Source organism: Cheilinus undulatus, linkage group 14, assembly GCF_018320785.1.
Source record: "Cheilinus undulatus linkage group 14, ASM1832078v1, whole genome shotgun sequence".
Classification (NCBI taxonomy): Eukaryota; Metazoa; Chordata; class Actinopteri; order Labriformes; family Labridae; genus Cheilinus; species Cheilinus undulatus.
The window spans coordinates 35,729,774-35,755,803 of record NC_054878.1 but is presented as its reverse complement, the minus strand read 5'-3'; the positions used below and the strand labels follow the sequence as shown (position 1 = coordinate 35,755,803).

General features: G+C 42.1%; 1 protein-coding gene across 2 annotated transcripts in view; it reads left to right on the top strand.

The window, feature by feature from the left end:
- Nucleotides 1–26,030, top strand: part of rgs6 (regulator of G protein signaling 6) — a 174,159-nt gene that overhangs the window by 128,420 nt on the left and 19,709 nt on the right. For both annotated transcript variants that reach the window (XM_041805439.1, XM_041805438.1), the window contains exons 5-12: nt 3,081–3,187; nt 8,107–8,158; nt 9,646–9,710; nt 9,935–10,011; nt 12,457–12,538; nt 12,696–12,770; nt 12,969–13,070; nt 21,436–21,497. In XM_041805439.1, the coding sequence (XP_041661373.1) occupies nt 3,081–3,187; nt 8,107–8,158; nt 9,646–9,710; nt 9,935–10,011; nt 12,457–12,538; nt 12,696–12,770; nt 12,969–13,070; nt 21,436–21,497 (622 nt within the window). The remainder of the gene's footprint in view (nt 1–3,080; nt 3,188–8,106; nt 8,159–9,645; nt 9,711–9,934; nt 10,012–12,456; nt 12,539–12,695; nt 12,771–12,968; nt 13,071–21,435; nt 21,498–26,030) is intronic.

Below are 26,030 nucleotides of genomic sequence, written 5' to 3'. Positions count from 1 at the left end.
CACACCTGCTCTTGGACAGTACTAATTAGGTGCTCTGTGCCCAAGTTTGAGAAATACAAGCCGGCATAGCAACCAAACCAGGTGATACTAACTGTGAGTCTATACTAGCACCAATCTGCTGGACCTTTTTTGAATTAGGTCAGTTACTTTAAGGGGATAAATACATATGCAGTAAGTATTACATATATTTATTTAGTTGATATTACTTTGTAGAAATGTGCTTTCACTTTGACATTGAAGAGTTCTTATTTATTTTTTGTCAAAACCAGGGGGGTGAACGCTTTCAAAAAGGCTCTGTAAATAAATAGAACATTTTTAAAAGCAGCATTGATTTCTATCAAAGCCAAGCAGAAAACATATAATATCAGAATCATACATAAAATTCTTTGTTTAACTTCAAAATGTAAGATATAAGCATGGTTTTAGAGGATATAAGAAGGAGGTATGCTAAATATCACTATATAGAGTATTCAACACAATGTATAGAAATAACTATGAACACTATAAGCACAATGTGCAAAAGATCATCACATTTTCATGAGAAATGACACATTTCTGAGGTGATGCAGGTAAACAGAGGGCAAAAACATCTCACGATGAGTAGAAAAATAAGAAACTAGACCTTTTACATCAATACTGGACAGCTTCTGCTTTGAAAAAGTTGTTTGCCTGACCTGACCTGAAGCATGATGGTGGGAGAGCCATGTTTATTGTTGGTACAGAAGCCCACAGCCTGGACACTGACTCAGAAAATTGACTCATCCTTCTGCATCCATGATAGAACTTTTTTAAACATTGTTAGTGCATTGTCCTCAACCTCACAGAAGGCTATTGAGTTGAAAACCCCAATTCCAAAAAAGAATGGATGTTGTGTAAAATGTGAATAAAATCAGAATATAGTTATTCGCAAATCATTGCTGAATCTATTTTTAATTGAACACAGCATAAAGGCAGGATATTTAATGTTCAGACTGGGCAACTTTGTTGTTTTGGGGAATAAACACAAATTCTGAATTTGATGCATGCATGATCCAAAAAAAGTTGGAACAGAGGCAAGAAAAGACTTGGAAAGTTGTGTAATGCTCAAAAATACCAGGAACATTCCACAGGTAAGGTAAGGTGATAATATCACGATTAGGTATGTAAGGAGCACTCCTAAAAGGCCTAGCCAGACAATTAATGACCTAAAGCAGTGCTTCCCTCAGCAGCTGGCCCAATGGTGGCCCCTGGACCAGCTGCCAAGAAGCATCTCCACAGCATGATGCTGCCAGAACACAGACAGCAAGAGGCCTTTTACCCCTATGTTAAAATCATAAAAATAATTTTGCAAAATAAAATCAAGTTGTGCATATCTCTAAAAACCTGGTATTTGCTTTGAAATTCTCTGTTTATGAAATAAAAAGATAAAGAGGTAAATTCTTTTAGTCTCAGAATGGGTGGAAGCACACTGAAGATTGGAAAAGGCTGGTCTACGGGTTCTCCACTTTGTGGAAGACTTAGAAGACAAAAAGTTCAAAAGTCCAACGTTCCTCATGTGCAATTGCAAGGAATTTAGAGATTTCCTCATTTACAGTCCATAATACAATCAACAAATTAAGAGAATCTGGAAAAGTCTCTGCATATAGTAAGGGGCAAGGCCAGAAACCAGCATTAAATGCCCCTGACCTTTGACCCCTATAGTGGCTCTGCATTAAAAACTGGAATCGTTCTGTGATGATATTACAGCATGGGCTCAGGAAACCATTGTCAGTTAATACATAATGTTGCTGCATTTACAAATGTAAGTTGTGATTTTACTATGCAAAGCAAATGCCTGTTATCAACAACATCCAACAGAGCTGCCAAATCCTCTGTGCCCAAACTTATCTGAGACGGACTGACCTTAGGTGGAAAAGTGTGCTGTGGTCTGTTGAGTCCACATTTCAATTTTTTTGGTGAAATAATGGCTGTGGAGTCAAGGCTAAAGAGAACAAGAACCATATGAATTTTAATTTTAATAAACGCAAAGTTCAAAAGCTAACGTGGAGTTATTAGTGCCCATAACATGGGTAACCTGCACATCTGTGAAATAACCATCAATACTGAGGGGTAAATACAGATTTTTAGAGCAACATATGTTTCCATCAAGATGCTGTCTTTTTCAGGGACATCCTCTCTTTTTATCAGCAGTACAATGCCACATCACATTCTGCATGAATTACAACAGCATGGCTTCACAATAAAAGAGTGCAGCCACTACACTGACTTGCATGCAGTGCTGTGTCCCATTGAAAGTGTGAGACACATTACAAAGCACAAAATACAACAAAGCAAGCCATGCACTGTTGAGTAATTTAAGATGCATATCAAGCTAATGGGAAAGATTTCCCCTCTCAGTACGTCAACAATAAGGGTCTTTAGTTCACAGACGGTTGCAGAGTATTGTTAGGAGAAACGGTGACATAACACAGAGAAAAACATATTCCTGTTCCAGCTTTTTTGGAATGTTTTGTAGGCATCAAATTCATAATCTATATATATTTAAACAAACAAACAGAAACCACTAGTTTATCAGTCTGAACATTAAATAGGTTGAGTCTGTACTGCATAGAGTGGAATATATGAATTTGCCAATCACTGAATTCTAATTTGATTTACATTTCAGTCCCAACTTTTTTGGAATTGGGTTTGGAAACACAAACCTATGTTTTTAGAGCCCATTTCAAAATACAAAAAGTGCTTCACACAGGCAGACAATACAAAAGGTAGGCTGTAAAATCATTAGATACAATAAAAATCTGTATAACAGTAGGGAACGAGAAGACATTATGGATTTGACTACTACAGGAAATAAATGTGTGTTTATGTCAGAAACATGCAATAAATCAACATGTTCTGGAGATTTCTGTATGATTCACCGGTTTCAGTGTGTGACATTCACATCTTGTTCTGAAATGTCTTTCATAAGTGTCTCCTTTGGGCACATTATCAGGATATTGCTGTTTCTGAGTAATTTCCATCCACGGATAATGCATCACAGACAATATGGAGTTCAGAGAAGCCTGCTGTGAACTGTACTCCTCGTTCTTTTCCTTTCACAGCTGAGGCCATGCACATTGGGAGTCTCATCGCAGCTCAGGGGTACTTCTTCCCCATCTCTGATCACGTCCTCTCCCTCAAAGATGACGGCACTTTCTATCGCTTTCAGGTGAGTGGAAGCAAAAAAAGGCGATAAATAAGATTACAGAGAAATAGCTACATTTACAAGTTTTGGTGTTAAAGGTCTGGGTTTCAAAGTGAGGTGGTTTTAAAGTAAATGTAAAAAATGATTCATTTAAGGTGCAAGGTGCAAAGAGTTTGGGTTAGTTTACTTGATTTTAGTGTCTTTTAGGTGTCACGTGAATCAGTCCAATTTTGGTGTCAGCTCTCATTCTCTTTAAGAGCCAGGTGTGCCTATATGCCCCCTCACATTGGGTTTTATTTTTTATCTTCCATAGACCGGCTCCTCTGCTTTTACTGTGCTTCCCAAACACAGAGGACAATGAAATATGATGGCTGATAAAGGTTTGATTTCAATTAAGCACTCCTACAACATCAGAAATGGTCAAAAAGATTCTGCATGATGCATAGAACCTCATGGATTATTAAACTCTCCAACAGGATTGGACAGGCTTTATGTTCACAGATGTTCTGTGAGCTTAACATCTGTAGCCTCAGTATCTGGAGCCAGCTGTATACACTAATCCAATTCAACACCCTAATAATAAACAGTAATGTCCCTTTGTCATGTCATTTGCTATTTAGACATAAGTACTATGTTGAAAAGTGACACTTGCATTTGTTGCTAAATAGAAGCCAGTTGGTGATACAAACTGATGCCAAGGCCCGGCAAGAGAAGAGTAAAAACATCTGAGCTAACCATATAGGCAGCCACTGTATACCGGCTTACTATGCAAATAAACTCTACCTGTAACTATCGATTACTCATGCCTTGGTTGGTTGGGAGAAAAGCAAACACATCTTTCAATGCAGCTCTTGTAATAAAGCAATAATGGTCCGATTCTCATAAAAAAATAAATGCCACCATACTACAGCTACATGCTAGTTAACTGCTAGACTGGTTGCCATGTTCTACCAGCTTGCAATGTAGCTGTAGCACTGTAGCTCCTGCCTCCTGCCTCCTGTTTGTTCTAAGACTAGGCAGTTATTTCAAATCGGAGCTTTGCAAGATGGATCTGCCAGATGATAGACATGGAATCTGACCAACCCATGGCTTTTCAGGGTTACTGTCTTGTGGATGAATGAGCTAAAAATTGATTAAAATATTTAAAAAAGAAAAAAAAAAAGTTTGACAAGTATACAGGACCTGGGTGCTTGTGAATATACCTTGGTGGCCTGCCTGAGTATCATCTGTAGCTGTGCTTCCATTAGGTGGTCCAGTTTAATTGAATACAGAAAATAATTCATGTTTCTACTGAAACCCGTACCTTTACTTGGTGGGTGAAGAAAAGCCTGAACTGGGGACAGAAATCACTCGGGAGAGAGCAGGAAATGGCTTTCACTTAAAAAGTGCCATCATTTTAATAACTACATCTTACTATCATTCACTGTGGTCAGTATAGATTCTCAGCTGATGGAATATGCTTATAGAAATGTTTGGCACCTTAACCATATGTTAATAGACACAAGATGAAGCTGAGCTAACAAGCATTCATTTAGTGATGAATATAATCTAATCTCGACTCCATTCATCTTTCTCTTACCTTAAAGAACAATTAATTCCTTCAGTAAATTAACCAGAAGGCAAAACAATACCTGAGGTGACAAAGCATCAGGTGACAACAGATTATGTTTTATAGCTGTATGTATAGTCAAAGTAACCTGGCTTTATAGGGGAAAGACCACTGTGAAGTCCACTGATACTTATGCATTTGCAAAGTAACATGATTTTCTGTTAGTTAAATACTGAAGTTATTTCTGTGAACCCTTCATTAAATGAACGTATCCGACACTATGACAGTTTTTACAACATAATTTGAAGGTTGAGAGTTGTTTGATATTAGTTTTTCATATTAAAAATAAAATGAAGGTTTTAGTGGGGTAAAAATGGAACTAGAGTAAGTAAGAAATTTTGGGTACATTGATCTTCTTCTAAATACACTCCAAACCTGACAACAGACATTACTGCCAGTTTCATGCATCACTGATACAGAAGGCTGGTGTGCCTTCAGGCTCTGCTTCATGTACTTAAAATCAGGTCAATAGAATTTCAGGAAACCTGATTTGAGACCACATATCAATGTCCACGGTCCACTGCATCTTTAGCAAACAGCATGGATCTCTGTCGAGTCCAAATATCCCTTATGTAAACACATACTAGTCTGCTCTACTAGAGCAGGCATGTTTGCTGCCTGGCTGAGCAGTCATGTTGCACGCGGAAGGTGGCGTCAGTGCAAACACTCTGTTGCAGGGGTGTCAAACTCAGTCACAGGAGGGGCAGGGTTCTGAATTTAAGTCTAACCTGAGAGCCTAAGAGGGTCAACATTTAACCATAAACTGTCAAAATTATGTCAACAGTAATAAATTATAGGAAAAGAACTTAGCACTTACAAGTGATTTTGAGATTAAAAAAAGAATGAAACACTTTTTTTTGCTCTTCCACATTCCTGACTACTTATCTATTTTAAAGGTCACATATTATGCAAAATAATAAAAAAAAAATCATAAAAGCAGTTTTCAGATTTTCCCCTCATGATGTCATGTGAGGAGTTAGCAGTGCCCCCAGGTTGAGTTGTGCCTCCTTGAAAGAAAGTTCTCTCCTCAGGAGAGCCACGTCCATTTCCTGAGAGGGGTGTAGTCAGGGGCGGAGTCAGACAGCTCATTAAGATTTAAAGCCACAGAAACAGCTAGTTCTGAGCAGGGCTGAAACGGAGGGGTTTTTAGACATACAAAAATCCAATACTGGAGTGTTTCTTCATTAACAAACTTCACAGGCATGTTTTGGGGACCTCTAAGACCAATATAAACTTTTCTTGAAGGGGTGAAATATGTGACCTTGACGTAACAAGAATATTTTAATCCTTTAAGGTTAAAGTCACATTTTTATACTGGAGGGAATCTACAGACCTCATATCTTTTGGCAAGTTATAATAAAAATATGATATGATCATGTGGGCCGGGTGTAACTACCATGGGCCGGATTTGGCCCCCAGACCTTCCACATGTGTTGGAAGCTCCATCCTTTTGGAATTTGAACAGAGGGGGGCCAAAAAATGGGACAGTATGAGAAGGTCATTTTGGACTCTTTACAACTTTTGATAATGGAAATGCAAATAAATGTGTATTGTACTGTAACAAATTGAATCAAACCAATGGGTGGAAATGGCCTTTAAGTGTGGGAAACACAACAATAGGAACAAGGTTTAAGGAAGGCTAAAAAAGACTGAAATTAAGTATTTTTTGAATAAATTCCAGCCCTAACTGGCTTAAAAACAGTGCAAAAATGCAGTATGTCACCTCACTTTGCACATTGCTTATCTCCCCTGCCTTAAAAATGTACATATGCACGTGTCAGAGTTGCTCACCAGTGCAGATTTTACTGTCAGGTTTGGTTTTGGAGATCACAAACTTTGCATGGGAAGTGGCATACGTCAGGTTCTGTATAGTGTGTACAGTATTAATGAAAACCCAGCTCACTTGAGACTTTAGCAACACTAAATTCAGATGATGCTGTTTTGTTCGGTGGAAATGAGAGGATTTCCTGCTTTATGGAGCTATATTTCTAATGATAATATCTCCCTAATATGATGGATTACAAGTTTTTTCTCCCATAATTTTATATTGCCTCTTGCCTTTTGTGGCCGACCTAGGCTCAGTCTAATCCCCTGCTCATCCTGCATTAGTGTGAGAGATACGGAAAAGTCCAGTGAGGTTAATCTGATTGTGTAGGCGTTTATTCCCTCATAAAGACCCCAATCAGCTGCTGAAGATTACTCGCTCTGTTATGGAATTACAATACATTAATCTTGATCTGGGTGACAAAGGGGCCTGTCCACTTTCAGCAGCTTCTTCAGAACTACGCTGGGATCCTGTGACCCTATTAAAAATAAATGGTGAGGTGTTAAAATATTCATCAAGCTAGCGAGAGAGGGACGCTGGTGTGAGTGGGCGGTGACCAAAAGACAGACATGCTGTTATGGACTTATCAAAGGAAGAAAAGGAAGGAAAAGCATGCTGGCATTTTACTCCTTCTTCTCTGTTCCCAGATAAGACAGCAACATCAGAGTCACAGATTAATTATACGAGGCTGTTTTATCCTGGATGTCGTAACTAAAAGAGGAAACAATGTTTCAGAGTCCTCTATGGGGAACAGCAAAGCAGGATTAAAAAGATCTTTGTGTAGCATCTTCTCCTCTCCTTCCTCTTCACTGAGGCTTGTCAGAGTCTCTACCCGAGCTGGAGGAGCGGTTTAATTAAAGCAGACGGCCGCGCACATTACCGTGATCTGACCTTGGTCCCTCTCCTTCAGAGTGAAGTGGAGGGAGAAGACAAGAGGAGGAAGGCTAGGAGAAAAGGAGAGCTTCAAAAAGATAATCACATTTCATTAGCATCTCATTTTTTAAGGCTTGATGAAGAAAAACTGAAGTAAAATCAAACTATTAGAAGAGAAATGACTAAGTTGAATGTTTTTAAGCTGTCATTGATGTCACATCAAGTAACACTCCTGTCACCATCTGTTCTCTGCCCGTCGGCTCTATCCTTCTGCTTCTCCGTTGTTTGTCTTTGCAGCTTTCATTGCTTCTTGTTTATTGTGATGCTGCAGCACTCCCACGCCTCTGCAGCACCCCAGGATGCCTCTCACTGCTGGGAAATAAAGTTTGAGGAGTCAGCTGTTCTGAATCTGTTCAGTCCTGATAATGAAAATATTTTGATTGCTAACATTGGTGGAGCGAGGCAATCATGTGCGCTGCTTCGCCTCAGAGGGAGAAACAAATGTTTAGTAAAAGGGCATCATCGTCATTCAGCCTCAGTCAGAGAAATTTGAAGGGGCATTTTTGACTGTTTTTTTGTTGTTTAAAACTTGTTCCATCATTCAGCCCTCACTTTGTGACTTTGTTTTCCCTGTAGGCTCCGTATTTCTGGCCGTCTAACTGTTGGGAGCCTGAGAACACAGACTATGGTAAGAGCCCTAAAAGGATTTAATGAGATTTTTTATTTCCCTCAAACAAGTTTGTGCTGTTATCCCTCCTTTACACAAGGATGTTTCTCATCAGTATTTAAAGGAGAAATCAAAGTATGTTTCCCAATGACTTTTAATCTTCTAATTATAACAGAGTTTTACATTTTATATTGCATTGCATTTCTTGGTTGTGGGTGCCATCCTTAAAGGTATGCATAGAGCAGTTGTTCTCAAATGGTGTGCCTTGAGCCAAGTCTTGGTGTGCCGTAGGAATGTACAACCATGCGCAATTACTACAACTGTAAATTAACAGAAACAGAGCAGAACATAAATGACAACAGAATGATATTGATGAAGTCAGAGGTAGATAAAGGAGGAACTGGGGTGGAGGAGGATTGTAAAAAGCAGCTTGCAGAGGGAGTAGCAAAGCGTAGACAGGCTTTAGATATGGCAGTATGAGTACGATTTGCAAATGGCATGCCTGGAGTGCATCAGCTTGCCCTCAGCTGATAAGGACTTTCATAAGATCAGCTGATCTCAATTATATGGCAGCAACTGATTTCATGGCCTGCCTGAACTAAAACTATACTCTTGACTGTAAGAGGCTATGTTGTAAAGATATGGTTTTGGTGTGCCTTGAAAATTTGGCTTAATCTTAGGTGTGCCTGCACTTTATTTACTCAATTTTCCAGTGATAAAGCGCTTCACTTAGGGGGATTAGACCTCCCAAAGCTGCCCCGCCATTGGCAGAGACCTTTCCCAGAGTTTCACAATCTAAAAACAAACTTATAATTAGCCTTAAATGAGCTCATTAGTGTGGGCAGTGGCAGCATGGCATATGATGGTTCTGGCCTATTACGAAGACCAATCTAGAGTTTTGTTTTCTAGACGACCTGTAAATGATCCCACCACTGTGAGAGCAGGAGCTTTGGTAACTTTGTAATCCCAGTTCTGGAGAAAAATAAGTCAAGATCTCAATAAAACAAGTAAAAATGTCTTGTTATTGAATGATAATGGAGAAAGTAAAGGTATGGATTAATGTCTGCTAAAGGCTTCCATAGAAAAAAACACTTAGTGGTAGACTTGACCTTGCAGTTGAAACACTCTATATAATATATCAGGTTATACCTGAATAAAAACCACATATAGCCTATCTTTTCCCTGAGCTGTGAACTGTAGCACTACATGTTCTCTGCTCTGTGGAGAGGACCCATTGACCGGATTAGTCAGTCACCGTTCCACTCCCTGCCCTTCATCCTGTCACAGAGGCACAACTTTAAAACCTCTTCACACCTCACCTCATAATTAAAAAGCATCAGAGAGGAGGAGAGGCTGCTACTGAAGCTGATTTTACTCTCATGCTAGGGGAGCTGAGGAGGGTTGAGGCAGTCACACGGGGGGATGAGAGATACATGGGTGAATGGATGAATAGAGGAAGAAGCAGAGTGTGTATACTGATAAATCCCCTTCTCTCTCTCTTTTCTCAGCTATCTACCTGTGCAAGCGGACCATGCAGAATAAGACCAGACTGGAGCTGGCAGATTATGAGGCGGTGAGTTCTGGACTCTTCCCCTGAGCTATATTACCTCTTAGTATTGATCAGTGTGTCAAGCTACGGGGCAGTCAGACCGTCTTAAAGGTCAGATTTGTTCGTGTCTGTGATAGCGTGAGATCTAAATTGCATCTGAGAGCAGAGTGAAACTGTTTTAGCTTTTAATTAGTGATTTATTTCTATGATAACAGTATGTCTCTGTCTCTATCTTCTTCCTCCAACAGGAGAACCTCGCCAGGCTGCAGAGAGCTTTTGCCAGGAAGTGGGAGTTTATCTACATGCAGGCCGAGGCTCAGGTCAAGTAAGTGCACGCTCGGTTACCAGGGCAACACGTGAAAGTACAATGCATGCAGTGGCGTTGACATCTGATGTACACAATAAACAAAGCAGTGTAATCTCAATGTGACCCTCTGTGTCACAAGCTATGAGTGTTTCTGACAGGCTCCATTAACCCCCACTGTAATGGAATTTCTTACTACACCACCAATCAGGCATTGTCAGGCCATGCAGGTCCTCCGCTGCTTGTTTTTAGAGCTAGATGACATGATAAATCAGTTTTTTTATATCAGCAATGGCAGGCTGATTGCAATGAAACATACAGAGATTAGAAACGGATACAGAAAAGGGAGAGAGTTTTAACCCTTACTGACTGCTCTTTGATTGATTCATGGATGCAAACTGAATCTTTGGGGGTTACTGTACATGAGAAAGTGATAACACTACACCATTTCCAGCCTAATCCCAAGATCTTTAAAGACATACACATCAGAGCCCCTGCATTGAAATTTACTGCATAGATTTATACAACTGTTAGAACTAGAAAGTCAGATAAGATTATGTATAAACCACACTGAAACAAGACTAGGTTAAAACCTAGTATATGGCTGACCGCAACTATCTGGGATGCTTGTTAAAATGCCTGACTGAATTGTGTGTTCTGGTAGTGTGATTAGTTTTTGGGGTGTGTATAATTGTGCTGACCCAAATGTCTGTGGGTTGAGAATTGAAGGACCCTAAAGTTTAAAACATAAAGTCCTGTCAGCAGGAAACAGCAAACCTGACACGCTTTCTGTACAATGAAACTCTGCCCATAGCGCAACTCTGTATGGTATGGTTCTGAAAGTAGTGTCACTTAGTCACTCAGTCAGACACATACACAGTCATGAGTAGGGCTGACCTCAGCGGCCAGCCCAAAAAAAAAATAGTGAAAAGGGGTAAAATCACTGTTACTCAACGTGTGGCTCTTTAGTGGCCACTTGGACCCTTTAAGGGTGCTTTCACATTAGGTCCAGTTGTTTCGAACCGCGGTTCAGCACGATTCTTCCCCCTTCCCTTTCCCCCACTGGCTTGCTTTCACACTAGCAACATCGGTCTGTGTACGGGCTCACTTGCGTATTAACTTGGTCTGAAACAGCAGGTGGCCATATGCATGAAGCTGGTTTACAACCAGGAGGAGAGAGAAGAAGAAGCTACCATGGCAACCACTCGGGTCATCACCTGAGCGAAGATTGTTTTTGTTTTAAACAGGCAGAAAAGTCCATCCCCCAGCAATGGATGATTTAAAATAACTTTTTAAGATGCCAGCAGCTTTGCTCTTCATATATGCACATCTACGTGCAGCTCAGAGGATTAAATGGACTCGCAATGTGCAGATACAGTGGTTTTTGACGTGACAGGAGACTTTTATTGCCTTTGCACCTCCTCTCACTGACTCCAACTTGTGTCCATCTGTAAGGTGAGTCACAACAGACCATTTATTGACTGGATTCTGATGATTTCTGCCCTTTATTGAGGAAAAATGTGAAAAAAAAAACTGCTTAAGTTTAGTTTTCACCATGACGTCATACAGCTGATACAACACCCTATTCCGTATCCGGGCACGGTTACGTTCACATCTCATCTGAACCGTGAAAGAGTCCACTTGAATCACACCCGAGACCACCTCCCTGGACCTGGGGCCCAGGCATGGTTCGGTTGCGGTCACACTAACCAAACTGAACCGGACTTCGAGCTCAAGTGCACTCGGATCTGGGACCGGGCCCCTAGTGTGAAAGCCACCTTAGACGTTAGGTCTTTGCACAGTGGGTCCATTATTTTTGGATGCGTTTTCTCAGATCTGTAAAAAAAAAAAAAAAACATCACACACTCAGACCTTGCAAACTGAGTCTAATGCTCTTTTATTTGCCTTCACTGTGAAGTTTCACAGAATGGGGCATATTGTCCATCAAGCAAGAGAAGAACATTTGATTCAATGACCTTGGCCTTTGATGTGTCATGCCAGAATCAGATCATTCGTTCATCATCGTTCATCCTTAAGTTGGATCAAATAGTACAAAATTTGGAGAAAATCCTTAAAGATTTCTCAATATATTATGCTCACGAGACCAGAAAGACCACGCACAAACAGGGTGCCTCTGGCTATGGCTGTCACCAACACGAAGGCATGAACATACTGCATAGTACTGAATGATGTACATCATAGAGGATTCTAAAGTGGGTATACTCTAGAGAACAGAAAAAAAACCTGTTGAGTCTTCATATACCTGCACATTCAGCAGAGACGGTGCCAGCCAAAACCTATGTCCACATTTAGCTGGATGTTGTTAAAAAAGGATAGACATGTAGACTTTATCATCTCCAGTCCGTCTCCCCCCTCCTATCCACCTGTTTTGATTTACCTGTCACATCTAATGCTGACTCTTGGAAACGGTTCTATTTTTCTCACACTGACTCATCTGATCTACAGGATTGACAGGAAAAAAGATAAAACTGAGAGGAAGATCCTCGACAGTCAGGAGAGAGCCTTCTGGGACGTGCACAGACCTGTGGTAAGCCTTGATCCGAGAGCCTCCTACCTCTTCTTACATCCATAGACTGTCTGTTTCCTGTCTTTATGCAGCTCTGTAAAACAAACGTTAAGTGTAAGACCTGAATTTACCTCAGGTTAAGACTGCGGTGATGTTTTTTTTTTGCTTGTGTTTTCAGCCTGGATGTGTTAACACGACAGAGATGGACATCAGGAAATGCAGACGCATGAAGAACCCTCATAGAGTTAAAAAGGTACAAGATCCAGTAGTAGGGTTTGGATGCTGAGGCTTCTATGTGACATGCAATCAATTAATCTGCTTAGACACTCCTTTAAAACAAAGCCAAACCCAACCTTTTACCATTAATTTATCACATCGCTTTGCTGAAAATTAACTAAAACCTAGTTGTTCCCTTGTAACCTTCTCCTCTTATCTTATTTTCATGTTTCAGTCAGTGTACGGTGTCACAGAGGAGGGAACGCAGTCTCAGAGTCCAATACACACTCCCTCACACCACTGCAGGAAAGGAACCAAAGAAGACGTCGAGAAAGAGGTGAAAGTTGGTCCTAATTATGAATCATGTTCCTGATGATTCTGGCAAAAAAAAAAACACTATTTTTGTATTACTCTGTGTAATATTTACACTTAATGCTACACCATTTTAAGGGTCTGTGCAAGGGGCTTTCCACAGACATATAGAGAAGTCAGCCTTAGAAGGAAAGGGGGAGGGATTGCTCTGAAAGCCTAAATCCCCTGTTTAGTGTACAAAGTGAGGTACCTGTAATAACAGGGGGGTGGGGGGGCCCTCCCCCAGGAAATTTTGAGCCTCCAACACTTAATACCCTGCAATCTTTTGAATATTTAAGCAGTAAGTTGTGGTTGGAATTCAGTTATGGAAATGGAAAACTTGGATTTATTGATTGATTCTTCACAAAACAAGCAACTTCTTGCATTCTGGCACATTTGATTTGTTATCGTGTTGTTTTAAAAATAAATGGTTAAATGTTACATGCAAATAATGAGAGAAATAAGTTAACCATGTAGAACACTTACAACCCAAATTCTCAAAAAGTTGGGCCACTGTATCAAAGTTACACAAAAACAGAATGCAATTATTTGCAAATTTAATAAACCCATACTTGATCCACAAGAGAACGAAAACAGCCTATCAGATGTTGAAACCTAGACACTTTAACATTTCAGGAAAGAATATTAGCTCATTTTAAATTTGATGGCAGCAGCACAGCTCAAAAAAATTAGGGACAAAGCAACAAAAGACTAGAAAAATAAGAGGTACTAATGAAAACAGCTAGGGGAGCATTTAAGAACTAGTCAGGTTTAATATCAACAGGTCAATAACATGACAGGGTGTAAAAGAAGCATTTTAGAGAGGCAGAGTCTCTCATCGGTAAAGATGGGCAGGGGTTCAACAATCTGCACTGGCGTCTTCTCTGGGCCAAAGTGTATTTAGAAGTGACCTAGGCAACATGGAAAACTGTTCTGTGGTCCGAGAAATAAAAATGAGAAATTCTTTTTGTTTGAAATCATGGATGCTGTGTTTTGTGGAATAATGAGTAGAAGGACCATCCAGCTTGTTATCAGTGCACAGTACGAAAGCCTGCATCTGAAAGTATGGGGTTGCATTAGCGCCTATAGCATGGGCAGCTTACACATCTAGAAAGGCACTATCAAAGAAGACCTTGGACTTCAACCTTCCAATTCTGAGACAACCTACCCTACCTACTGAGCCACAGTCACCCCCTTAACACTGTATTATGTGACAATTGTTTCCTATTTGTGAAAAGTCTGGACTGCAGGAAGGCCACTTCACCACCTGTACACTTCTATTGTGAAGCCATGCAATTGGGATGGATGTGGTTGGTAATTGACACTGTGAGGGCCGGCACGTTAATGAACTAAATAATTGTATTTTCTTTGAAATTTACCTTATTTTTAGCCTGTAGCAGTGAACTCGGCACCTATTCCCACAGTTAAATCCCTATACTACAGCAAGCCACAAGGAGGTGATTGAGATATTTAAGCCACATATTTCTGGGGCTTCCGTGTTGTTTGATGTAAATATGCTGCATCCTCATAGGTGAAAAACGCACAAAGGAAAAAGATATTTTGTTTTAATTCTCAGGCAGGGAAAAATCAGCTCGCACCCCTGCCAAGCTTGTAAATTTACCCAGGAATCTGCTGCTTTAATCAAGAACTTCAAAGACTTATGAGTAAGTTTGTCATGCATCTTATTTGCTAATCAAGTTATAAATAGTTGGATTTTTGTAAAACTGATCAAACATTAAGTCAATCTTAAAGAAAAGACACCATAAATACAGCATTTTTTTTTCCTCAGCACTTTTCCTCAATTAAAATGAGCTTCTGGGGGCCGGATGGGAAGCTGTAGAGGGCCGGATGTGGACCCCGGGCCTCCAGTTGATGATCAGTGCTATAGGCGCTAATGCAACCCCATACCATCAGAGATGCAGACTTTTGAGCTGTGTGCTGATAACAAGCTGGATGGTCCCTCTACTCTTTAGTCCATCAACCATGGCATCCATGATTTCCAAAAAGAATTTCACATTTTGATTCATACGACCACAGAACAGTTTTCCATGTTGCCTGAGTCCATTCTAAATATGCTTTGGTCCAGAGAAGATGCTAGAGTAGATTGGTAAACCCCTGCCTGTCAGGGGGGAGGGGCAGTGGGACACAAATGCAGACCGTAGGTTTCAAAAAGTTATCCTAGAAGGATAACCACTAAATCGCAAGCGATAAAAGGGAAAGGGGAGAATACCAAAGCAAAATGATAAGCCCAACTAATAACTCCCGCTCTAATTAATAGTAGAAAAGAGAAACTGAACCACTGCCGCCGTGCAGCTGAAAAGAAACTTAGACTTGTAGGGAGAGTGAGACAACTGTCTTCAGAAGAAACTCAAAGATGCCCAGACTGGGGTTCAAGAGAGAAACAAAGAAAAGCTGGTTATACCTCCAGCATCAACCACTACCTCTGGGGTAACTTGTAATTTAAATGAAAAAAGCTCTGAGGAAAGAGTCGACAGTGCTTGAGAGACTCCACATAGAAAGACACAGGAAAAATCCCAAGGAGATGCTCTCAGTACCTCTGAAGGTGAGATAATGAGTCTGCACTGAGAGCTGCAACACAAGAGCATATATAAGCTCTCCACACCTGGTCTCACTCAGTGCTGATCAGCCACACACACCTGGCCCAGCCCTGATTGACTCAGCCACATACACCTGGCACAGCACTGATTGATTCAGCCACAGCGAATGCCCTGTGTAATCCCCCTCACAGGGCCCCCCACCTAAGGGACGGCTCCTGACGTTCCAGTAAGGTGTTCTGGGCAGCGCCGACGGAAGTCATCTATAAGGCCTGGGTCCAGGATGTCTCGTGCAGGAACCCAGGTACGCTCCTCAGGGCCATATCCCTCCCAATCTACAAGATATTGCACTCCACGTCCAACTCTTCGACACTTTAAGATACGCCGTACTGTGTAGGCTGGTTGGCCTCCAACCATACGGGGTGGAGGTGGAGGCCTCACAGCTGGCATGAGAGGACTGGAGAAAACTGGTTTCAGGCGAGAAACATGGAAAGTTGGATGAATCTTCATAGATCGGGGGAGCATGAGGCGAACAGTGACAGGGTTGATCCTCCGGATAATCTTAAAGGGGCCAATAAAGCGTGGTGCCAACTTGCGGGATTCAACCCGCAGGGGAAGGTCTCTTGTAGAGAGCCACACCCTTTGACCAACCCGATAGTGTGGGGCTGGACGGCGCCGCCGATCAGCATAGCGCTTCTGCCGTGCCACTGAGCGCAGTAGGGATGTGCGCACGCGCCTCCACGTGGCGCGGCACCTTTGGACGAACAGTGTGGCTGAGGGAACTCCCACATCCCTCTCCTGGTCAGGGAACAATGGGGGTTGATAGCCGAACTGGCACTCAAAAGGAGATAGACCAGTGGATGCATTCGGCAATGTATTAAATGCATATTCTGCCCAGACAAGTTGTTCACTCCAAGTAGTTGGGTTGGACGAGACCAGACACCGGAGTGTTCTTTCAAGTGACTGATTGGTACGTTCAGTCTGGCCGTTTGTCTCGGGATGAAACCCTGAAGACAGACTGGTGGACGCACCTAAAAGAGAACAGAACGCCCTCCAAAAACGGGAAGCAAACTGTGGACCACGGTCCGAGACAACATCTTTGGGAATACCGTGGTAGCGAAAGACATGTTGGACCATGAGCCGGGCAGTTTCCAGGGCTGATGGGAGCTTTGGGAGAGGAATGAAGTGGGCTGCCTTTGAGAATCGATCAGCTACTACCAGGATGACAGTGAACCCCTTAGATGGGGTAATCCTGTTACAAAGTCCAGGCCCACATGTGACCAAGGACGGTGTGGGACAGGTAATGGCTGGAGAAGGCCCGCAGGGGGTTGCTGTACCGTCTTGTTTTGGGCACACACTGTGCAAGCTCTCACAAACTCACGAACATCTTTGTCTATCTGGGGCCACCAAAATCGCCTTCTAAGGAAACTAAGAGTGCGGCGAACACCAGGGTGATTTGTAAGCCGAGATGAGTGGCCCCACTGAAGCACTTGAGACCGCACAGCAGTAGGAACATACTGACAGCCTGCAGGACCCTCCTGGGTCTGGTTCCTGCTGCTGAGCCCCTTGGACTACAGCATCAATCTCCCAGGTTAGGGGTGCAAGGATGCGGGTCGATGGTATTATAGGCTCCTGGGAACTGTAACCACTCTCTGTGTGGTCAAACTGACGTGAGAGGGCATCGGGCTTCAGATTCTTAGAACCTGGGCGTCTGAAAGGGTGAACTCGAACCGGCTGAAGAAGAGGGCCCACCGGGCCTGACGGGGGTTCAGACGCTTGGCTTGTTGGATGTAGGCTAGGTTCTTATGGTCTGTCCAGACCTGAAATGGGTGTTCAGCACCCTCAAGCCAATGGCGCCACTCTTCTAAGGCTAGCTTAACTGCTAGCAGCTCCTTATTACCAACATCATAATTCCTCTCAGCCGGCGAGAGGCGCCGAGAGAAAAAGGCGCATGGGTGAAGTTTTTGATCCTTTGGAAAGCACTGGGACAACACTGCCCCAACTCCTACATCGGAGGCATCAACCTCAACAATAAAAGGTAGCGATGGATCAGGGTGAGTGAGTATGGGTGCAGTAGTAAATCTCCTTTTAAGTTCAGTAAAGGCCTCATCAGCCTGTTGAGTCCATTTGAACCTTGAGCTGCCCCCCTTAGTCAAGGCTGAGATGGGTGCAGCTATTGAGCTAAAGCCCCTAATAAAGCGTCGGTAAAAATTTGCAAACCCCAGGAAACGCTGCACCTGTTTAACTGAGTCAGGTTGGGGCCAGTCTACCACTGCCTTGACCTTGCTGGTATCCATACTCACATTCCCCTGAGACACAATGTACCCCAGAAACTGAACACTGGAGGCATGGAACATGCACTTCTCTGCCTTGACATACAACTGGTTCTGCAATAACCTCTGCAGTACCATTTTGACGTGGGACACATGCTCTTCATAGGACTTGGAAAAAACCAGGATGTCATCTAAATAGACATACACAAACACCTCAAGCATATCCCGTAGAACATCATTGATGAATGCCTGGAAAACAGCAGGTGCATTTGAAAGCCCAAAGGGCATTACCAGGTATTCATAGTGCCCTCTGGGCGTGTTGAATGCTGTCTTCCACTCATCCCCCTCACGTATGCGCACTAAATTGTACGCATTTCGAAGGTCTAACTTAGTGAAGATAGACGCCCCCTGTAAACGTTCAAAGGCCGTGGACATGAGGGGGAGAGGATAGCGGTTTTTCACAGTGATCTTATTGAGACCCCTGTAATCTATGCATGGCCTTAGCCCACCATCTTTCTTTCCCACAAAAAAAAAGCCAGCTCCCGCCGGTGAGGTGGAGGGTCGAATAAATCCTGCAGCCAAGGCCTCGTCAATATAGCTTTTCATAGCCAATGTTTCTGGACCCGACAGCGAATACAGACGTCCCCTTGGGGGTGTAGTGCCTGGGAGGAGATTGATTGTACAATCATAGGGCCGGTGGGCAGGTAGAACCGAGGCCTTCTGTTTACTGAAAACTTCGCTAAGTTCAGCATACTCGGTAGGGACCCCCAGAGGGAGAGGGGGCAAAGCACTGGGACATACATAACCTGAAGATGCTTTAGACTCAAGAGACCCAGGATTGCAAGGAGCAGAGGAAGAGAGGTCAACAGGAGAGAGACAAGCAAGCGGAGCCTCCCTTGATAGACTGGGGAGTTCGGGAGCAGGGGAGCTTGTGACACAGAGGGGCTCAAAGCTCAAGGGTCTGTCCTTAGCAGGATTAGAATCAGTCAAATGAGATGCACATTCCGGACCCCAACTTAAAACCTCCCCAGACCTCCAGTTAATATGAGGATTGTGTTCTTCAAGCCATGGATGACCCAAGATAAGGGGTAATTTTGGTGCATCAATAAGAAAGAACTGCAATCTTTCTGTGTGAGATCCTATACGGATTAAAATGGGACTGGTAACTGTATCAACTCTTCCGATACCCAGAGGTCTCCCATCCACTGCAGTGATTGAAAGTGGACAGGGAAGAGTAGAGATGGGTATTTTCAGCCTTTGAGCCAGGGACAAGTCAATAAAACTGCCAGCTGCCCCAGAATCAACAAATGCCTTGATGTTAAAATTGTTCTTTCCACAGGATAGTTCCAGGGAAAGAACAGTATGTTTATTAGCTACCAGGGGAGTCTTAGGTGGACTCGGCAGGTCCTCCTGCAATCTGTCGAGTCTCCTAGTTTCCCAGAGTGTCTTTGCTTTTCACTAGGGGCACGCTTTAATGAAATGGCCCGCTTTGCCACAATACAGACAGGCCCCACTACTCATGCGTTGCTCTCTTTCGGCTGGAGTGAGTCGTGCGCCCTATTTGCATGGGTTCGTCAGTTTTGGAAGTTGTTGTGAGGTTTTCTTACTCTTTATGGGAGGAGCTAAACTTCCCCATCAACCTGGAGGTGCGACTAGACTTTCTCTCTCTGTTACGCTCACGGATACGATTATCGATACGGATAGCTAAAGAGATCAAATTCTCCAGGGAATCTGGAACATCACGAGCAGCCAACTCATCTTTAACTCTCTCAGACAATGCGTTAATAAAGACTGTTATCAGGGCCTCCTGATTCCACCCCGATTCTGTTGCTAATGTGCGAAATTCAACTGAAAATTCTGCTACACTGGTAGAACCCTGATGTAACCCTATAAGCCGTTTTGCTGCCTCCTGGCCGCTAACATCATGATCAAAAACCCTCTTCATTTCTGCCATGAAGAGGGTTGAGTCAAAACAGACAGGAGTCTGTCTCTCCCACAAGGCTGTAGCCCAGGAAAGTGCTTTGTCCGAGAGCAATGAAATTATATAAGCTACCCTGGCTCGTTCTGAGGAAAACATAGAGGGCTGTAATTCAAACACTAGACTGCACTGGGTGATAAATCCCTTGCACCTGCCTGGATGACCATCATAACGAGCTGGAGTAGACAGCTTGGTTTCTTGGAAGGCAGTGGCGATTTGAGGCGAGCTGGGTTAGGATTTGGACTGGGTTTTATGGTTATTGGTGCTTCTTGGACTTGGACTGTAGATGTCTCTGGGATTTGTAAACAGGCAAGTATTTGAGTCAGCATTGTGTTATGTCTGGCTTGTTGATCAACAATAGTCTGAAGCATTTGTTCATGTGAACCTAAAGAGCCCCTGTGCTGATATAGCATGCCCATGAACAGCTATTTTCTCTTTGAGATCAGGCGTTTGTGGATCACTAACAAACTGGTCTGCTGTGCCCGCCATTGGCAGACTCATTCTGTCAGGGGAGGGCAGTGGGACACAAATGCAGACCGTAGGTTTCAAAAGTTATCCTAGAAGGATAACCACTAAATCATAGCGATAAAAGGGAAAGGGAGAATACCAAAGCAAAATGATAAGCCCAACTAATAACTCCGCTCTAATTAATAGTAGAAAAGAGAAACTGAACCACTGCCGCGTGCAGCTGAAAAGAAACTTAGACTTGTAGGGAGAGTGAGACAACTGTCTTCAGAAGAAACTCAAAGATGCCCAGACTGGGGTTCAAGAGAGAAACAAAGAAAAGCTGGTTATACCTCCAGCATCAACCACTACCTCTGGGGTAACTTGTAATTTAAATGAAAAAAGCTCTGAGGAAAGAGTCGACAGTGCTTGAGAGACTCCACATAGAAAGACACAGGAAAAATCCCAAGGAGATGCTCTCAGTACCTCTGAAGGTGAGATAATGAGTCTGCACTGAGAGCTGCAACACAAGAGCATATATAAGCTCTCCACACCTGGTCTCACTCAGTGCTGATCAGCCACACACACCTGGCCCAGCCCTGATTGACTCAGCCACATACACCTGGCACAGCACTGATTGATTCAGCCACAGCGAATGCCCTGTGTAATCCCCCTCACACTGCCCATCTTTACCGATTGGAGACTCTATCTCTCTAAAGTGCCTTTTTTATACCAGTCATGTTATTGACTTGTTGCCAATTAACCTGATTAGTTCTTAATGCTCCTCCAGCTGTTTTCATTTGTACCACTCACTTTTCTAGTCTTTTGTTGCTCTGTCCCTACTTTTTAAACTGTTCTGCTGCCATCAAATTCAAAATGAGCTAATATTTGTCATGAATTAGTATTATGATATGTTGTTTATGCTCTACTGTGAATAAAATATTGGTTTATGAGATGGAAATAATTAATCTAGCACTGTATTGTTGGCACTTATTTGCTGCCATGTATTTTGGATGTTTTAGACTCTATACTGTTTTAAGGCTGCTTTAAAAAAAAAATCCTGCATAGACAAACTGACTCCTATGATTGTTTTTCTTCCAGATCTTATTCCTGAACACACAGCTTGACCGTCACTGTATGAAGATGTCTAAAGTTGCTGATAGGTATGGGAAACACTTCTCCTCTTCTTTCAAAAACACTGCCACTGCTTTCTATTTTCAGTTTGCACACTTTATATGTAAAAGGAAATGCATCTGCTTTTCCTGTCTGCTTCCCCATCTGTTGCTCTCGCTCTCTGACCATCTATAATCAGACAAACCTGCACTCTTTTGACTTCTCTTTGACTATTTCTGTAATAGAGCAGTAGCAGATGGGGAAGGCAATTCAGTTTTGACATCCAATCTGAACTGGTAATGGTTTCACTTAGACATTTGGAGATACGTATAAAAATAGCTTTGTTTCCACAGTATTTCTCCTGATGTTGTTTCCCTCAGGCTGCAGGTTCTATAGGTCGAGGTTTCTTTTCTGCTAATGTGTTCACCAGTTGAGATGTGGGGTCTGAGGGCAGAAACAGAACCCTTCACACCACAGTTAGCACACAAACCAATCTCATCGATGTTACAACTAAATGAAAAAGGGAGAAATACAGACTGTCTTACCCAGTACTTTACTTTCAAACATTGGCCACACAGAAAATGAGTAAAATCAATGTTAGTAAAAGAAACACTTTCTCTTGTCACTGCAAAAACCTAAGATGTATCAAGTACTTCATAGTAATCAGTCAAGAACTATCACATCCAATCATCATCTATTGTGTGATGAATGCTTTATACCTCTGGGAATGGAGGTGAATTTTTCTTTAGTTGCATAAAGCCAGCGGTTTTATGTTGAATTTCTTCCAGGAGAGATTCCTTTTTCTGTGCAAAGATGGTTATTTCTTTTATTCTGATGAGTGTCAGCTAACCCCTTATTGGCTTTATATATAGTGTCAAGATTTGAATGTTTGATCTATAATGGAAATATTCACTGTACTTTTGTGTAGGTGTCTGTTTTTAGGGAAAAACAAGAAATAGGAATACTGCTGATGAGAGCCAGTTTTCCAGCGTGGAGAGTTCTCTGGGTTTGTTGTTGTCAGCATGGACTACTTCACTAAAAAAGAATCACACTGTTTGTTTGAATGGTCATGTGTCCATAATAGTAGTAACCTGACACGCCAGATGGATGTGTTTCACACATTCATCTGGGAAAACTTCAGCAGGAAACGTTTGGGAAAAGTCGGCTTAAACGGTTCAGACGGGTTCAGCTTTGCAAGATGGATTCGCCAGTGAAAAACAAGGAAACGGGCATATCCATCTGCTTTGCAAGGTTATGATGGTAGTGCTTCTGATTCAGCATTACCGCAATTTTAACAATACTGTTACATCTCTATCAGTCATGTGACTGCTGCAAGGGCAAAAAGAGCATAGGAAAGTGGCATCCTCTATTGCCTTGGTTCCCAACCTGGGGTCCTGGACTCCCTTGAAGAGGGCCCCAGAGATTTCAGAGAGGGGTGCGAGTCTGTCTGCTCTGAGGTTGGTAAAATCAGGGTTGTTCAGACATTCTAAAATCATGATAAAACACATGAATGGTTCATACAAACGTGTTTTGGTATTAACACTTGTGTTTTTGGCTATTTTGTTTGGCTTTAAGTGATGAAAACAATTCAAATTGATGTGTATTTCTGACAGTAGTAAGTTGCTTTTTTTCGTGGGGGTCATGGAGGGCCACAGCTCTTCTTAGACAAGTGAAGGGGGGCTCAGTGGAAAAAAGGTTGGGAACCACTGCACTATTGAACACTCCATGGAGCTGTATGACAGACTTTTTAATTTTCCATTACTTCATTACTACACCTGACATCACCTGAACAATCGAAAAAGACAGAAAGAACAATCATACATGTAAGACTTTCTGTCAGTAGGTCATGAGATGTCCCAAATGTGGCCTTTAATCAGATTTGGAATGAACTGCCTGTGACCATCACTAGTTATAAGCTTAAATTTCATTAAGTTGTTCAGGTATTCATGTTGTTTTCTCAGTGCTACCCAGCTGCACACATGTATGAAGGTGTTCTTGACCCTAATGGGTCCCTGCTAAGGCAGCCCGATGGTCCCATCCTCTGCTCAGTGAGTCAGGACAGCCATTACTTCCCAGCAGAGCAGAAACTGTGATTACCGCAGGCTGCTGCTCCGCTCGGCCTCCCATTAATGACCCTTTAACCTCCTCACTTCACACACACAGCTGAGCTTAATTGATGCTCCACAGAGCGAAGAGTTTAGTTTAACCCAACACTGCAAAAACAACCTGACAGACAGCATCAATCCTGTTGGACGATATCATTTAGAATGATTTATTCCTTCTCTTTAATCAAGTCTCATTAGAAATAATTTGTCAAAAATAACCTCTTTTCAGGGCAGCAGGCATGGGATCAAATTGGAAATATTTTCTATTAGAATAAGATTGAAGCTTTTGGAAACAAGCCAAAGAAAACGGATGAAAATATTTTGATGGAGGCACTGCATGTAGAAATTACTCCAGAAATTTGTGGCTGCTTGTTTTACTTTATTAGTGCCTAAATTGCTCTTATTAGCTGAAAAAGTGAGGACTATTTAAAGAAAATCCTCAACCTCTCTATATAGCATGGAATTATTATGCAGTGACACAACCATATAATGTATTTTATGTAATACATTTACTGTATTGAATCTGCAATCTACAGTTTTTTTCTAAAGACATCTGCAATTTTTTTCCTATTAGTCAATATAATAAATAACAAATCTCATATTCTATTAAAATTGCTTTATATATCTTATGACTTTGAGATGAAAAGCTTGTTTCTTGTGATAACAGGATAATTTTACTGAAATAAAAAGAAATAGGCTGGTGACTGACAGATCAGACTATGATACACTATGATACTCATAGTAATTCATGTTTTGTGACTCTTGCTTGTGATGGGCCATGGTTAGGCTTGACATGGCAATATTTCAGGGACATCACCAGGATTGAAAAAGGGTTGATGGTAATGAGCGCATGCAAATTTTTAATCACACCTTAAAAAGCTTTATTAATGACTTTATCAGTAGTTGTAGAGCATTTATCAGGACCCATCACCCTCTGCCTATCCTTTCCTGAGCCTTTAGCAGGTCTTCCTATTTTTTGAACAACCTGTCCAAGCGACTTTATGTGTTGGTGTTTAAAAGGACATTAGGGTTAGCTCATGGAAAAAATGTTGGAAAACACCTATTTTTTCTTCTTTCACGCTGTCCATCCATCCATTCATCCATTCATCCATTTTCTATACTGCTTATCCCACTGGGGGTCAATTCTCAACCCACAGACATTAGGGACAGCACAATTACACGTCCCATCAAAAATCACTCTGCCAGAACACACAATTCAGGCAGGCATTTCAACAGACATCCCAGATAGTTACTATACTAGGTTTTAACCATAGACTGTAGAAAGAATTGGACCAACCCTGTGTGACGTCAGTTGTCTGCTTACAATAGGCCGACTCAAACAGCTTTTGAAGCCAGTCCGTGGAGGCTTCCATATTGAAATCGCGGTCTCAGCAGAACTTAACGCCCGCCCACTGAGTGTGACTTCCTGTCAGCCTGCTAGCTAGCATTCCGTTTGACAGAAATGGAGCCTCTGCCTGCTGAGCTATCTGTCAGTCAAATGAGACGCGCCAATCAGCTTTCATCCTAAATATAAGCCAAACGATCGTGGTACAAAAAAATTCACCCCGGTACAGTGGGAGCACAATAAGACACTAGCTAACGAGACACGTTTGGTGTTTTGAACCAGGCTGTAAACCAGTTTATTTTGCGTGTCAACACCCGCTGTTTAAAAAAAAAACACCAAAAAAAAAACAAACAAACAAAAAAAACAAAACAAAAAAAACCAACGTATTTTTTAAGTGCTCTGCCTTAAACACTGCATGGCAGCACCTGCGTCCAATTGGACCTGAAGCACTTTGTGGCACTTACTGATGTTGTTTCTTCTCATCTAGATCTTTGCTTGTGTTGTTCTTGCTCTTGAATGTACGTCGCTTTGAATAAAGCGTATGCTAAATGACATTGTAACATTGTAACATTGTTTAACATGTGTGCAGATGGAACTTTCGGTGTTCCTGCAGCCAGCCTCTAGTGGAAACTCGCGGTATAGCAATTTTTTGCACTTTCGTATTGGCTTCATTTTTCAGGACCAGAGGTGGCCACTTGGTTTTAACCTAGTCTTGTTTAGTAACTTGGTGCTCCAAAGTCCTGATGGACACAGATGTTTTTGTGCTCACAAAAGTCTTTTAAACTTTTAAATTCACAAAGAACTGCAAATACACAGCCAGACAAACTGAGTGTAATAGCATTGTTGCTGTCCATGGTGCTGAATCCCTTCAAGTCTTTAGCATGGCCACTCTGCTCTACTTGTACTCAGAGATTTTCCGACACCAAACTTATCAGTGTTTGCAAAATTTCAAGCTCTAAAGGCTTTTTTTTTTAAAGTATTCAGGTAAGCTGTTGTTGCTTAGGAGTGTAATCATGTTGTTTACTAGTAAAGCCTTTTATAAGTGCGGTCTATTCAACAGAGAAATGTAGTGAAATTTCTCAGCACTGACTCAGATATCTGCTAGAGGCATTCAAACGAAGCAGTCCATCTAA